This window comes from Sprattus sprattus, assembly GCF_963457725.1.
Source record: "Sprattus sprattus genome assembly, chromosome: 4".
Taxonomy (NCBI): Eukaryota; Metazoa; Chordata; class Actinopteri; order Clupeiformes; family Clupeidae; genus Sprattus; species Sprattus sprattus.
This window is the reverse complement of record NC_137923.1, coordinates 27828463-27842061: the sequence shown is the minus strand read 5'-3', so window position 1 is coordinate 27842061 and position 13599 is coordinate 27828463. Positions and strand designations below refer to the sequence as shown.

General features: G+C 42.2%; 1 protein-coding gene across 1 annotated transcript; it reads left to right on the top strand.

The window, feature by feature from the left end:
* Positions 1–994: 994 nt before the first annotated feature.
* On the top strand, positions 995–13260 carry abcb8 (ATP-binding cassette, sub-family B (MDR/TAP), member 8). Its single transcript, XM_080837491.1, has 16 exons — positions 995–1152; positions 7659–7983; positions 8449–8604; positions 8748–8842; positions 9100–9205; positions 9425–9586; positions 9903–9988; positions 10203–10300; positions 10437–10542; positions 10741–10774; positions 10889–11025; positions 11157–11251; positions 11332–11465; positions 11846–11993; positions 12172–12422; positions 12865–13260. Exons 1-16 carry the CDS (start codon positions 1034–1036, stop codon positions 12946–12948), a joined length of 2136 nt encoding a protein of 711 aa, XP_080693617.1. The 5' UTR covers positions 995–1033; the 3' UTR covers positions 12949–13260.
* The last annotated feature ends 339 nt before the right edge of the window (positions 13261–13599 follow it).

Here is a 13599-nt window from a genome sequence, read left to right as displayed (position 1 = left end):
CCAGGTTAGTCCTTTATCCAACCATATCCCCAGGTATTTAAAAAAATCCACTCTTTCCAATTCCTTTCCTGAAAGTTTGATCTTTAATTTAAACCCATTCCTTTTTTCTTTCTAGAAAAAAAAACTGTTTTAGTTTTATCAATCGAAATCCTAAAACCCCACTTAATTGCCCATTCTCCTACTAAATAAATTGTTTGTTGGATCTTACTAGCAACAAATTCCAGATGCTTTCCCCTTTTCCACATTGCACCGTCATCCGCAAATAACGCCACCTCAAAAATGTTTTCCACATCCTTAAATATTTCATTTATCATTATTGAAAATAACAATGGACTTTGCTTCCTTGTGGGATGCCATTTTCCACTTGATGCCTCTCACTTAGCCTACCTCTCCATTTATTTTCACCATTATTATCCTTTCAGTTAGAAATTATTTTACCCCACTACACTTGGACCTGTTCATCGCCTATTAATCAGCGCCTGTCTTTATCAAAAGCTGAATTACACAAAGGACACAAGTTTACCATTTACCACAGCACGATTCACGAGCCATGAAACATATTGGGAAGTATGACATGAATACAATTGGGAATATTTGAAATTAAAAGTTTTAAACCTTTACAGAGGCGAATGTGGAGCAAAAATGTTTTTATTTTTGTGGGATTCAAACCTTTTATCCTGTAGTTGCACACATATGATAGTTCATAGATAAGGAATAGTCTGGGTTGAAACACAATCACATCATTAGCCGTAAAGTGTATGAGGACTTTAACCTTACAAACTTTTTCCCATAGGTGGCATTAATGCTCTAGCTACCTGGCAGGAAAATGGCGACTGAAAGAAGAGCCAGTCCTGTATGTCTATGGTCCTGCAGCGGATCTTTGAAACCATAGCAACAGCAACTGGGTAAAGGGTTTTGAGAAGAAATGCATGCTGGGATTGTAAAAGCATGGCAGCCTTCGGTTGCTCTTTTAACCTCATCGAGTAAAATAAAACTTAGTGTTATTCAATGAATTGCGATTGTAATTCTGTTTATGACAATGTCTTCCTTATTACGTTGTAGTCGGTTTACAAGAACTGCCAATGCACCGATACTTTCTCGGCCCTTGCACTCTCACACCAATAAGACACCAAACCTATGGACACACACACGGTACGTTAATATGCTTATCCATTTCAGTTCACACTAGTTTGCTTTCCAGCAATAATTATCTTAGCGTTGAAGTCACGCACTTAGCTATAGGACTGAATTAAGTAACGGCAGTCCTATAAGTTAAGGTCACAAGATTTCTGAAATGAAAAACGAGAACATTTCCAGTTCGGGTTAATATATCATTGACATATCCATTTTTGTTCGACTATGAAGTTGTGGGGATCTTCTTTCCAGCAATAATTATCTTAGCGTTGAAGTCACGCACTTAGCTATAGGACTGAATTAAGTAACGGCAGTCCTATAAGTTAAGGTCACAAGATTTCTGAAATGAAAAACGAGAACATTTCCAGTTCGGGTTAATATATCATTGAAATATCCATTTTTGTTCCTATGAAGTCATTAAAAGGGGACAGTTCCGGTTTCGTGTACTTTGACCATGGTATGTTAACTGATCGCTAATGTGACGTCATGAACGCAACGCATTTTGGGAATCCGCGGCACAAACAAGTCGGCGCGAGCATAGACGTGTACACTCATAGATATATGGATGGTGGGAATTGGGCAACAGGTTGATGTCCCCGGACCAGTCACTGTGCTCATAGGGATCAACTCCTTTGACTCCTTTGAGTTTTTCGATATACCTTGTCTTTGCGTCTTTATTTAATTTTAGTCTGTATTAGCCCGACAATGTTTAATTTCTCTCGCTGCATTTGGTGTGATTTTGAAGTGCTTGAAGCCGCTAACTGACCGCTTACAGCTACTGTATGTTCAATACGTACTAGACCAGTTCGCTACTTGCTGCTTGGACTTCAATTGTTTTCAACCAGCAAGCAGCGACCTGGCCAAACGTACCCACAATTCTATGCGTTTCATGACGTATATTAGCAATCCTTATAGTGAAGGTTGACTATTAAAATCATGTAATGGTAGCTTGATCCAGTATCGGTGAGAGGGTCTGAAAAGTCACTAGGTCTACACTGACAACAATGTGGGCTGCGGTCGACTAGACTAGTCGAAAGAAATAATACGTCCGGTCCTGTGTCCTTTCATAACCTCTTTTCCTTGACTTCGATGAAAAATGTCATGAGGTCATGAAAAGATGCAAGAGGCAGACGTAATTGACGTGTGACTGTTGTTGCCGCAATTAATTGTGGGACGACATTATCTCCTTTCCTTTCGTAAAGGATGACCTCTTATCATGGCTGCCACTTCATTTTACTCAGGAACCTTCTTAAACTAAAAAACTTTCTGACTGCAGCCTGTGAGTGAGTGTTTGTGTTTGTTTGTGTGTGTGTGTGTGTGTGTGGGCCATCCATGACCCCGTGCCAAACCACCCAATGGACGGAAATTCTACTTACATGGACTTTTCAAACTCCGTAAGAACACTGGAGCAGGATGAATGGATTTTATTCCAAAATCAGGAGAGGGAATTTAGAAAGACTTTGGATACAAAACATTTCGAGGATAAACAGCACTTCCTCTTTTCGGGAGAAACGCCGACAAAATGGATCAAACTCATCCGCATCCTCAATGGAGTCTACTTCAGAAACGGAACCTTTACAATTACCAGGCGGAATGGAAGGCCACTAGGATTACCATTCCTTAAATTCACAATCCTTGTATTAAAGAAAATGCCAGCAATCAACACAAATCTCCACGAGGCCCAAACCACGGATTCCCTCGCTGCCTGGATTGAGGCGGAACTGCGCTTCTTGCGAGACCTTGTTCAGCCAGCGCTTGGAACTCCACGGAATCGTAGGCTACACAAGGACTAAAGCAGGTGGGCAAAAACAAACTGGCATACCTGTGGCAAAATAGGAAATCTAAAGCAATCAAAATTATTCTGAACAATAGTGCATATCCAAGTACACCTGTCTGCGCAAATAATGTACAATCTGTGCAAAATTATTACATCTCCAAATGCGCGCCTGAGAGGCCTGAATATACATTAGACGCGCCACCATGGGCTGACTCTCTAAACCCTGTTGAATGTAGTCAGCTTAACACTACTCTGTTCACGACTACTGAGAAAGTGGTGAATAATCTCCCCAACAATACAGCATGCGGACTCGACGGTGTCACGTACGAAACCCTGAAAGCAACCAAACAAGCATTGTGCCCAGCTTTGACAAATATATTTAACACCTGTATGAAGAATGGCAAAGTCCCAGACTCATGGAAAGGGGCTCTGATCCATCGCATTCCCAAAAAGGACAACATTCCCAACGATCCTTCAACCTGGAGAGATATCTCCTTGCTACCGACAGTATACAAGTTGTTTATGAAATGCTTGTTGTCACGAATCCTCCCATGGTTAGTAGAGACAGGGGTACTCTCACCAAAACAGAAAGCTTATATTAACAGACAGGGAATGAATGAGCACGTTTTTTGCCTCAAAACCGGCATAGACGACTTAAAACACTCCTCTACTAAATTTTTTACCGTATTCTTAGACTTCCGAGACGCTTTTGGTACATTGCCGCATAACATCATGTATCATGCGCTAGATGAAATAGGACTGCCACAGCCATATACAGACATTATCAAAGATGTCTATAAGAACTCTTATATTCAAGTCATTTGTGGAAACGCGTTGACTGATCAAGTGCCACTCAAAAGTGGTATTAAGACCGGGTGCCCATGGAGCGCTATTAACTTCATACTAGCAATTAACTCCTGGGTTAAATGGATGTGCCAGTGTGCGCCAGCAGGTGTGCGCTCCCCGAACCCTTTGCAAGGCTATGCGGATGATGTGCAAATGGCATCAAGGGATGAGAGTGTCATTCAGAACATGCTACTGCGTACAGAAAAATTCATACAGTGGTCAGGCCTGGACATCAAACACACAAAATGTGCCGCATTCTATGAGAGACGGAGTGGTGGAAATAGATGGTACAAATCCAAGTCCGATCAACCTCCTGCCTTCTCTTTGGATAATAAACCGATCCGTTTGTATGAACGTCACGAAACGTATCCTTATTTGGGACACAAATTCAACGTAGCTGGTGACTGGGAGGAACAAGTCACAGAGTTGTGCCATGAGTACACCCAAAGACTTGCATTGTTAGATTCTGCTCCCCTCCCCATCATGATGAAGATCGAGGCCATTAGAATCATTGCAGTGGCTAAAATTCAACATCTCTTTTCGAACATTCACATCACACAGCAAACGCTGGCAAAGTTGAACAACGAAACAGTGAGGCTGGTGAGAAAATGGTTCGGACTAAATAGCCATACAACTCGGGACATCATATTCCAACCACGCAGAGACGGGGGGCTGGGTGTCCCGAATATTGAGTGGCTTTATACATCCTCTAGAACCAGACATCTGATTAATATGCTGAATAATGATGATCCAACCGTCAGAGAACTGTCACTACTCCTACACCTAAAGCGGCGTAAAATACCTGCCGCTTCCTACAACGAACCCCAGTTTTTAGGGTTCAAACTAAAGCAAAACGGCAAGTTGGACATCAAGGCCGCCGGTTTCGGGGTGCGCTCCGATTGGCTGGATCTTAACACATCCAGCCAGTTACAAACAAACAAGATTAGAGCCAATCTCCTTCACGCACAGAACGAGCAGCACTGGACAAGCCTAAAACTACAAGGAAAATTAGCGCTTCTACAACATGCCGATCACTCAGTATCTTATTCTGTCTTGAAAAACAACTCCATTCCAGAAGAAATACTTACTTTCATGATCAAAGCACGACTGCAATGTCTTCCAACGAAATACAACTTAGCAACATGGTATCCCGCAAAGCAAAACCCTCATTGTATACTGCATACAAACTATCAGGAAAAAGAAACTGTGGCTCATATACTCAATGGATGTAATTTCTACAAAGGACAGTATGTGGCCAGGCACGACCGTTTGGTAGATCTGGTTGCAAAAGACTTACAAAACCTAAGACATGATGGCAGGTTTTACCTTCATAGCACTGTGAAATTGAACTGGTTTCATCATAATATACTTGACAATGAGTACTTTAAAAACATTCCAAACACCCCAGATATTGTAATTGTAAATGAATCTGTGAACTCTGTATTTATTATTGAAGTAGGCTGCTGTTTTGATTTGTATATGGAGACTTGCTATTATTCTAAGCTACTGAAATATCAATCATTAATGGAACTCATTCGCCAGCTGGGATATGACTGTAGATTAATAATTCTTGTCTTTGGAAGTTTAGGCCATGTACATAAGAATGTTGTCAGAGGGCTGCAGATGGGGGGGCTGCATAAAAAGGGGGCAAAAAAACTAGCAAAATTCTGCTCTGTTTCAGCTATCATTGGTAGCAAGCAAATATGGAGTCGAAGATGTTTTGTTTATCCTTGACTCTTGAGTGTTACAGTATTAAGAGAACTGGTAAAAGTTTGTAAGCCTATCAGACCTGTCACCCTGTCAAAGACTCTTCCCAAAGTATTTGGATCCTGTATCTTGTCGCTTGTCTTGTGGATCCAAATAAAAGCAATCAAATGTGTGTGTCCACTTAGCTAAGGGCAACCGCCGGAGGCAAAGGCAGATGGGGTGTGCGTACTCTCCAGTGTCCCCCCTCTGACTGCTTAGCTCCAGACACATGCACTGTAGCCCCCCTCCTAGCCGGCAGGGTCCTATATGCTGGCTAGCCAGAATGCATGGTGGACCGCTTGGGCAGTGACCTGTCAATGGCAGCAACTTCTTTCTTCTCATCTGGGCCAGTATACACGAGGCTCAGCAGAGGTGCCCTCCAGGTCAACCTTAAGTCCATGGATTCGGCCCAGTCGGCCGAGCCGCAGTTGTTCAGGCAGGAGGGAAGGTGTTCGAGGGCGACAATCTTTCTCCTGCAAGATGTGCTTTCTGGCCACAAATGCCTGGGGTGTGAGCTTCTCCTGATTACTGTAATCCCATCATGAGTGTGAAAGATGGTGTGCGCAACGTTTGAGTGGCTATGCAACGATTGTTCATGCGTCCCCTGGAGCACCTTGCCCTTCATGGCGAGCGCAACCTGGTCCTATTTCTTCTTGACCGACCAGGCTCCGAAGCGGGCTGCTAGCTAAACTTGGACAAGGTAGGTCTTGAGCAGGCCTTCATTGTTCCCTGTTATCATAGTGGTGGTCCTGGGGTACCTGCAGTGGCATGCCCGGGTTCTGGCAGGGGTGCCAGAGTGGACCACTTGCCCCCTCTCGTCCGCCAGGGCAGGGGGCGCTGGCTTTTTCGAGGGCTCCCTCCTGCCGTCCACAGGGCAGGTGATATTGATTGGTTGTCCACGATGGAAATGCCATTCTGTGTGACAGTGTTTTGATTCAGGCCCAATGCTCACGGAGCCTAGTTTGTCTGCATCCAAAATGAAACGTCGCCAGATAGCCCTATCGTAAGAACGAACAAACCCTATCCGCACACGGTATCTGCAACGATTCGAATCAGGGGTCAAAAGTGAGTAGATTTGAATCTGTTCGCGGGCTGGTGTTCGTGAGCACGGATTCACGCAACCTGATGATGTCATTGCCCCACGTGATCGCATCGCGACCTCAGGCTGAACCCTTCTTAACCCCAGTGCGTCACTTCATGACAACAACGACAATGATAGAGAATGCTAGGGTAATGTTCCTGCTGAACATGCTAACAAGTCTACCAACCTTGCTACGGGGATATCATGAGTTTGCCGCCTCGTTGTTTTCTATTTCTATTTCTATCAACAACTTTTAGAAAATAAATGACATTGCTTGACCGTGTAGCTATTTGTCTCTATTTGTTTTGTTACCCACTTTCAACCACGAAAATTAGTAAGATCTTTAGTAAGAGTCTTCGACTACTATTAACGTTTTACCTACTATTACTGTTCGTATCAACAACGTTTATCGTGACTAGTATGCTCTATCGTGACTAGTAGGCTCTAGTAGCCTATAGGTCCACCATGTCCGTTCGCGCTCCTGCCTGTAAGTGATGAAATGCATCTCATCTCGTTCGCATCTCCTCCCCTGGCAATTAAAGATTCGATCTGTGTGAAAAATGAACCCGAATTAAGTTAATCTAGGCTTCGTGAGCATTAGGCCTTAGAAGCTACCATCTACGATGTAACTTGTGTAAGCAGTGAGTGGTGCAACCGAAAATATGACACAACTTCTGCTCAACTGGTGCAACTGACTGCTAGCCAGTTTGTGGCGGGTCCTTTAATGTCAAAGGAACAACCTTATTTAGCTTATAATGTAGCCAAACTATGACAGCCAAGGTCATATTATTTCTTAGATAACTACCAACTAAAATGTCAACGTGATGGGAGAAATTAGATACATTAGAAGGAATCCCTATTATAGCTATGTAGCACTCTGAGATTCTGCTTGAATGAAGAGTGCACAACAAATACAATTAATTATTATTATTATTATTATTACTATAGCTATCAAAAGACCTTGTCCTGTTGGCAAGAACTGCCTTAAGAAATTGCCATGCCTGTCTTGAGAGGACGTACTGATCTAACACTTAGCATTTTTTTAATGAAATATTTATGTTCTTTGAATTCTAGGTGTTTTCAGCAGTGGCAGTGTCTCCGTGTTGATGGACAGTCCGGCAGTGCTGTATTGCGTCTCTTTGGCCGTGCCAGAAGAGCGCTGTGTCTTTCAGCTGCCCGTGGCTCAAAACCTTCAAAGGTTTCTCTGAAGTTTCTCATTGGACCTGCCGCTCTTACGGTCACTGCCAGGGCTTTCATCAATGTGGCATATTGCCAGGAGGATATCAACAATAATGTGCCTGTAGAGGTCCAAGCCAAAGAGAAGACTCCGGAGTTCCATTGGACTGTTCTCTGGGAGTTTGTGCGGCCTCAGATCCTAGCCCTACTAGGGGCTGTCATTGTAAGTGACTCAGTTCAGCTAGGCCCAGCTTCTGTCTGTTAATGTTACGCAGGTCAAGTCATACACTGGATGATGCTAAACCAATTATGGTTTCTTTCTGTATGTTTTGGGAAAATAGTCGTTCATGGTAGTACCTGTGAAGATAAAGTACTGAGTTCCTCTTACTTTTACAAAGTCAAAAGAACAGCTGTGTTGCTAATGGAATCATCCACCTGGTCTGAACCTCACAGGATGCTTTAGCATAAAAAAAATTAAACACCACCTCCTTGGCCTTAACCAGTCGAATAGTTACATTTTTCATTTGAAACATTTCAAAATTGAAGTTACTTTATAAGCATGGGCTAATTCCACTGCATTTTTTAAACATGATATTGTTGTAGTTTATTTGTTAGCAATAAATGTAGTTAGTCTAATTTAAATGACAAGAAGAATATGGAAATGTACTGAGAATGAATTTGCTTACAGCTTGCTTTTGGAGCTGCACTCTTAAATATTCAGATCCCCATGATTCTGGGCGAACTGGTGAATGTGGTGGCCCGACAAATGAGAGAACAGGCTGGCAGTTATGTCAGAGACATGCGGGGCCCCGCCTGCAAGCTTTTGACACTCTACTGTCTCCAGGTACTGACATTTACACAGAGTTTGAAAATGGCTAACACTGAGATCTTTAGGTTATTAAATAGATTAGTGTTTACTATAACAATGAATATATAGATGCTTGAAGTTGTTTTGATGCTGTTTAACCATGCTACTCTGATTCCCAGGGGGCCCTGACCAGTGGCTACATCGTCCTTCTGTCCAGAGTAGGGGAGCGGGTGGCTGCCGACATGAGGAAAACCCTCTTTGCATCGTTGCTTAGGTAATTGTCAGACCATATTAACACTGACATGTTCCTTTAAATGTATATGCCCATGACCTGATTACAGCAAGGTAAATAAATGTTTATAGGAGGCCTGGGACCATTCTCATGTTTATAGAATATGAAAACTGACTGTATGTAGCTGTTCTTACTTGATTATGAAGAGCCCTTTATATACATTTATTTCAACAATAAAACTATGCATTAGCTTCAAAGCATTTTGGCATGAAGGATAAGGAAATTCAGTTTAATTTCAGGCAAGATGTGGCCTTCTTTGATGCTAACAAAACTGGCCACCTTGTGAATCGTTTGACTGCCGACATTCAGGAGTTCAAGTCCTCTTTCAAACTGGTTATCTCTCAGGTATGGAGGGTTCCACTTAATCCTATTTGTTAATCCACGTCAGCTACTTTGTTTGGCCCCAGTGATTTTAATGTCAACTGTAATACAGTGTCCACATACAAATAAAAGCTGGCCGTATGTTTCAGTAGTGTTTAGAATGAGAACGTAGCAGTCTGTGAATGAATCACAGTTCAATAAACGGTGACTTTTTCTCTGTGCTTGTGACTGTTGTGCTTGTAGGGTTTGCGGAGCTCCACTCAGACGGTGGGTTGCTTTGTGTCACTGTACATGATTTCCCCTAAGCTCACAGGCCTCACTGTAGTGGTCCTGCCCTGTCTGGTGGGCGCAGGGGCCATCATTGGCTCCTTCCTGCGGCAGCTGTCAAGAAAAGCGCAAGAGCAGGTAAACACAAGCTACTACATCAGATGGGTTTGACATGATTTACCATGGTTTTATTCACAACAAACATGTCACTTTGACTAGCAACGTGTCAAAATAAATGGATTTGACACTTTAATTAATTAAAATGGTTAACATGAGAATTGTGTAAGAATTGTATGAGAAGGGCACAGACATCGACTTGACAACTTATAATTTGTTGTACTCTAATTAGATCCTGACCTAGACTCTTAACACTTTTGCAGTTACATGGTTCTGAAGGGAATCAGCTGAAGACTCTTGGAACTTTATAATTCCTAATTTGATGCGTCTCGTTTAGGTCTCAAAAGCTACAGGGGTGGCAGATGAGGCTCTGGGCAATGTGCGGACAGTGCGAGCTTTTGCCATGGAGGACCGAGAGCTACAGTGAGAATTGAACTAATCCCCTTTACCATTAACTTTTACACTTTTAATTATGTGTTCATTAGATGAGAAGGGGACTAGCTCAGCTGGCTTGAGATGTCACAATGTCAAGGCATCCCTCTTGATTAGGGCAAATTTAATTTCGTAGGAAGCCTGTTTGATTATCGGTTATAAACAATCTTTCCCCCGTTTCTAAACTATATTGTATATCTTACAGGTTGTATTCAGTTGAGGTGGACAAATCTTGTGAAATGAATGAAGCACTGGGAAGTGGCATAGCTGTGTTCCAAGGCCTTTCAAACGTAGTCTTGAACTGTGAGCATTTTCAATACACGTGTTTATGGTGCATATTATACCTGCCTAGTATCCAAGAGATAATAACTATTAAAACTGAGTTATTGGAATTAGCTCCAAGTTATTTCCAAATATTATGTATTTTTCATCCTTACAGGCATTGTTCTTGGCACAATTTTCGCTGGTGGGTCCTTAATGGCCGGTGATGAGATGTCTGCTGGTGATTTGATGTCTTTCCTGGTGGCGTCCCAAACTGTGCAAAGGTAAATCACTCCTGTGTTCTAAATCATTCTTATAAATCACCTGGGGTGTTCTAAATCACTCTTATAAATCACTCTTATGTTCTAAATCACTCTTGTGTTACTCTGGCCATGTTCTTAATCAGTGATTCTGAAGGGCTTAGACTGGTCTAGCATGATTCAAAATGGACAGAAGTCACATTTCAGTCCCTCTCTTTTTAGATCTTTAGCCAGTATTTCAATCTTGTTTGGACAGGTGAGTAGAAATGTCCCATCATTTAAGCTTTAATTTCTTCAAAATGTTTGAGTACTTCAGTTATTAATGAGCAAATGACTAGTCTTCAATGTGGGTGCCACTGGTTGTTTTTAGATGGTGAGAGGCACCAGTGCAGGTGCCCGTGTTTTTGAGTACATGTCTCTGGAGCCAACCATCCCCCTGACTGGTGGAGGCCGCATCCCTACTGAGTCTCTCATTGGACGGGTGGACTTCATGAACATCAACTTCTGGCAAGTTTATTGATAAAAAAAACAACAAACAAAAACAAAAAAACAAAGTCACAGGTATTTAAGAGGATGACATTGTAAATGTCCTTGGTAGTGATTTATGATCCTGGTGTAACTGTCAACTCTTCTTCCAGCTATCCCACAAGGCCTGCTCACCACATCTTGAAGAACCTAAATCTGACTCTACCTTCTTCCAAAACTGTTGCAATTGTTGGACAGTCTGGTGGAGGTATTGATTTTTACTTTTTGACAGCGTTAGAATAATAGTCGTGAACAGGTTCATAAACATCACTGTCCAAATGTCTTTAGGCAAGTCTACAGTTGCTGCTTTACTGGAGCGATTCTATGACCCAGAAAGTGGAGTCGTTATGCTGGATGGACTGGATATCAAAACCCTGGACCCCTCCTGGCTCAGAGGGAAAGTTATTGGATTTATCAACCAGGTCTGTGTGGTTTAGTTCAGTCTTGCCTAACTTTGATATGTTTAATATGTAATTGCATTTATGCCCTTGTCCATAAAAAATACAGCAGAGATGCCAAGCTATACATAATATACCATCATCATATATTGTCATTATGTAAGCGTGTTGCTTTTTTGGGTTAGTAAGGCTCAGGAGAGTTATGTTCCACTTCGAACTGTGTTTAAATTGATGACGGCTTGTTACAAACCCCCAAAAATATGTGTACAGGTCCCTGCTTGTATAGTACTGGGGATAAAACAAAGAAACACAAACAAGTCAAATGTCCCTTCCCTGTTCACTACAACTGTACTTACATATTCAACATCTCAGTTAACATAAATATTCCTCTGTTATATCCACAGGAGCCGGTGCTCTTTGGCACATCTGTATTGGAGAATATCCGCTTTGGGAAACCTGAGGCCTCTGACGCTGAGGTAATCTCTGCAGCCAAGCAAGCAAATGCACATGGCTTCATCACTGGTTTTCCAGATGGGTACAACACTGTTGTCGGTAAGTGAAAAAAAAAAAAAAACTTGACATATAGTACATACTTACAAGGGCTCATCTGGTGATCCTTCAGTTGTTGTAATGGGCACTAGTTAAATGCTGCAAATGTGCACTAGAAGTGTGATAGACGTACAGTATGGGTACTGGAGCAACTGATACCCAGCTGTCTACCTTGTCGCAGGTGAGCGTGGGGCGACGCTCTCGGGAGGTCAGAAGCAGCGCATTGCCATCGCCCGCGCCCTGATCAAGAACCCCAGGATCCTCATTCTAGACGAGGCCACCAGCGCACTGGACGCCGAGTCGGAGAGTGTTGTGCAGGAGGCCCTGGACCGGGCCACAACAGGCCGCACTGTCCTCATCATCGCCCACCGCCTCAGCACTATCCAGGGGGCTGACCTGATTTGTGTCATGAGCAACGGCCATATCGTTGAGGTGAGGAAGGGAACACAAATACCTCCTTCAAAGTCAGCCTAACCCTAACCACCATTACAAGGTCAGAGTGTCCATTACACATTTATGTTTCAAATGTGCCATGGGTGGATAGTAGGAGAAGCTGTTTCCATGAGGGATAAACAGTGAAATTCAAATTGATTGAAACATTGAAAAATTAAAAAGAATTCGGCAACATTGCAGTATGAAAAGTCGTACGCTTATGTCAAGAATTGAAAGGATGTTTGTCATTCATATGAATTGTGTTTGTTGTGCGTCATGACCACCTAACCAAACTAAAATAGGTACATTTTCCATCAGCCTCGCTCTAGCTATTCATGAAAAGATAGAAACATGTTGTGTGTTGAGAAAAAGAACCAAGCCTCATTTGCTTGTGTAAGCATGTGATTGACCACTGGATGTCCCTCTCACTTTTTCTTTGCAGGCTGGCTCTCACCTGGAGTTGCTCAGCAAGGGAGGACTTTACGCTGAGTTGATTCGCAGGCAGAGGTCTGAGGGAAAGAAATAAACCTGTAGACAGTTTTCACTGGACAGATTGTAGAACATACCCCTTTTAAATGAGAAGTCTCGTTATCTCAAGTGAAAGCACAGACCATACTGTATGTATTTATTTATGAGATTATGTTTACTGATTTAAAAACATAATGTGTATATGGAGCACTTATATTTTTAAAATTTATACATAATATTTACCTATTGAGATGGTCAATACATCATAAAATAATGCCAGCATAAGGGTGGACATTTTCATAGAACACACTGACTAGTAATATGTAATAAAGTGTACAGAACGTGCTGTCTAGTACTATGTAATAAAACTAATACATGTATCCTGAATGTAGCAGTCAGTGAATTCTTATTTCTCCGACCGATTTGAGACCATGAATAATCTACATGAGATGAAGGCAGCACCAAATGTATAATGAATCGTAAAAATATATATTAAAGAAACTTGGAAAAACAAGATTCTGATGCGAGGCCTATTCATGCACATGAAAAGAAATGGGAAAAGCCAAATGCTTTGACCCATCCCAGGCGACAAATTATTTGGTTTGTGTTGTTAAACATTGGCGAGGTTAACCAAGGGGAAATTCAGTGGATAAACCATTGATTGGGATCAACAGTCTAGTAGCTAAAGCTCATGCTGCAATTCGTAATT

Excerpts from the sequence above, each read along its gene's own strand:
- abcb8 (XM_080837491.1), top strand. The coding sequence starts at position 1,034 with ATGACAATGTCTTCCTTATTACGTTGTAGTCGGTTTACAAGAACTGCC. Across the intron at positions 10,775-10,888 it reads TTTCAATCTTGTTTGGACAG|ATGGTGAGAGGCACCAGTGC; the intron begins GTGAGTAGAAAT and ends GGTTGTTTTTAG. Across the intron at positions 12,423-12,864 it reads GCAACGGCCATATCGTTGAG|GCTGGCTCTCACCTGGAGTT; the intron begins GTGAGGAAGGGA and ends TTTTCTTTGCAG.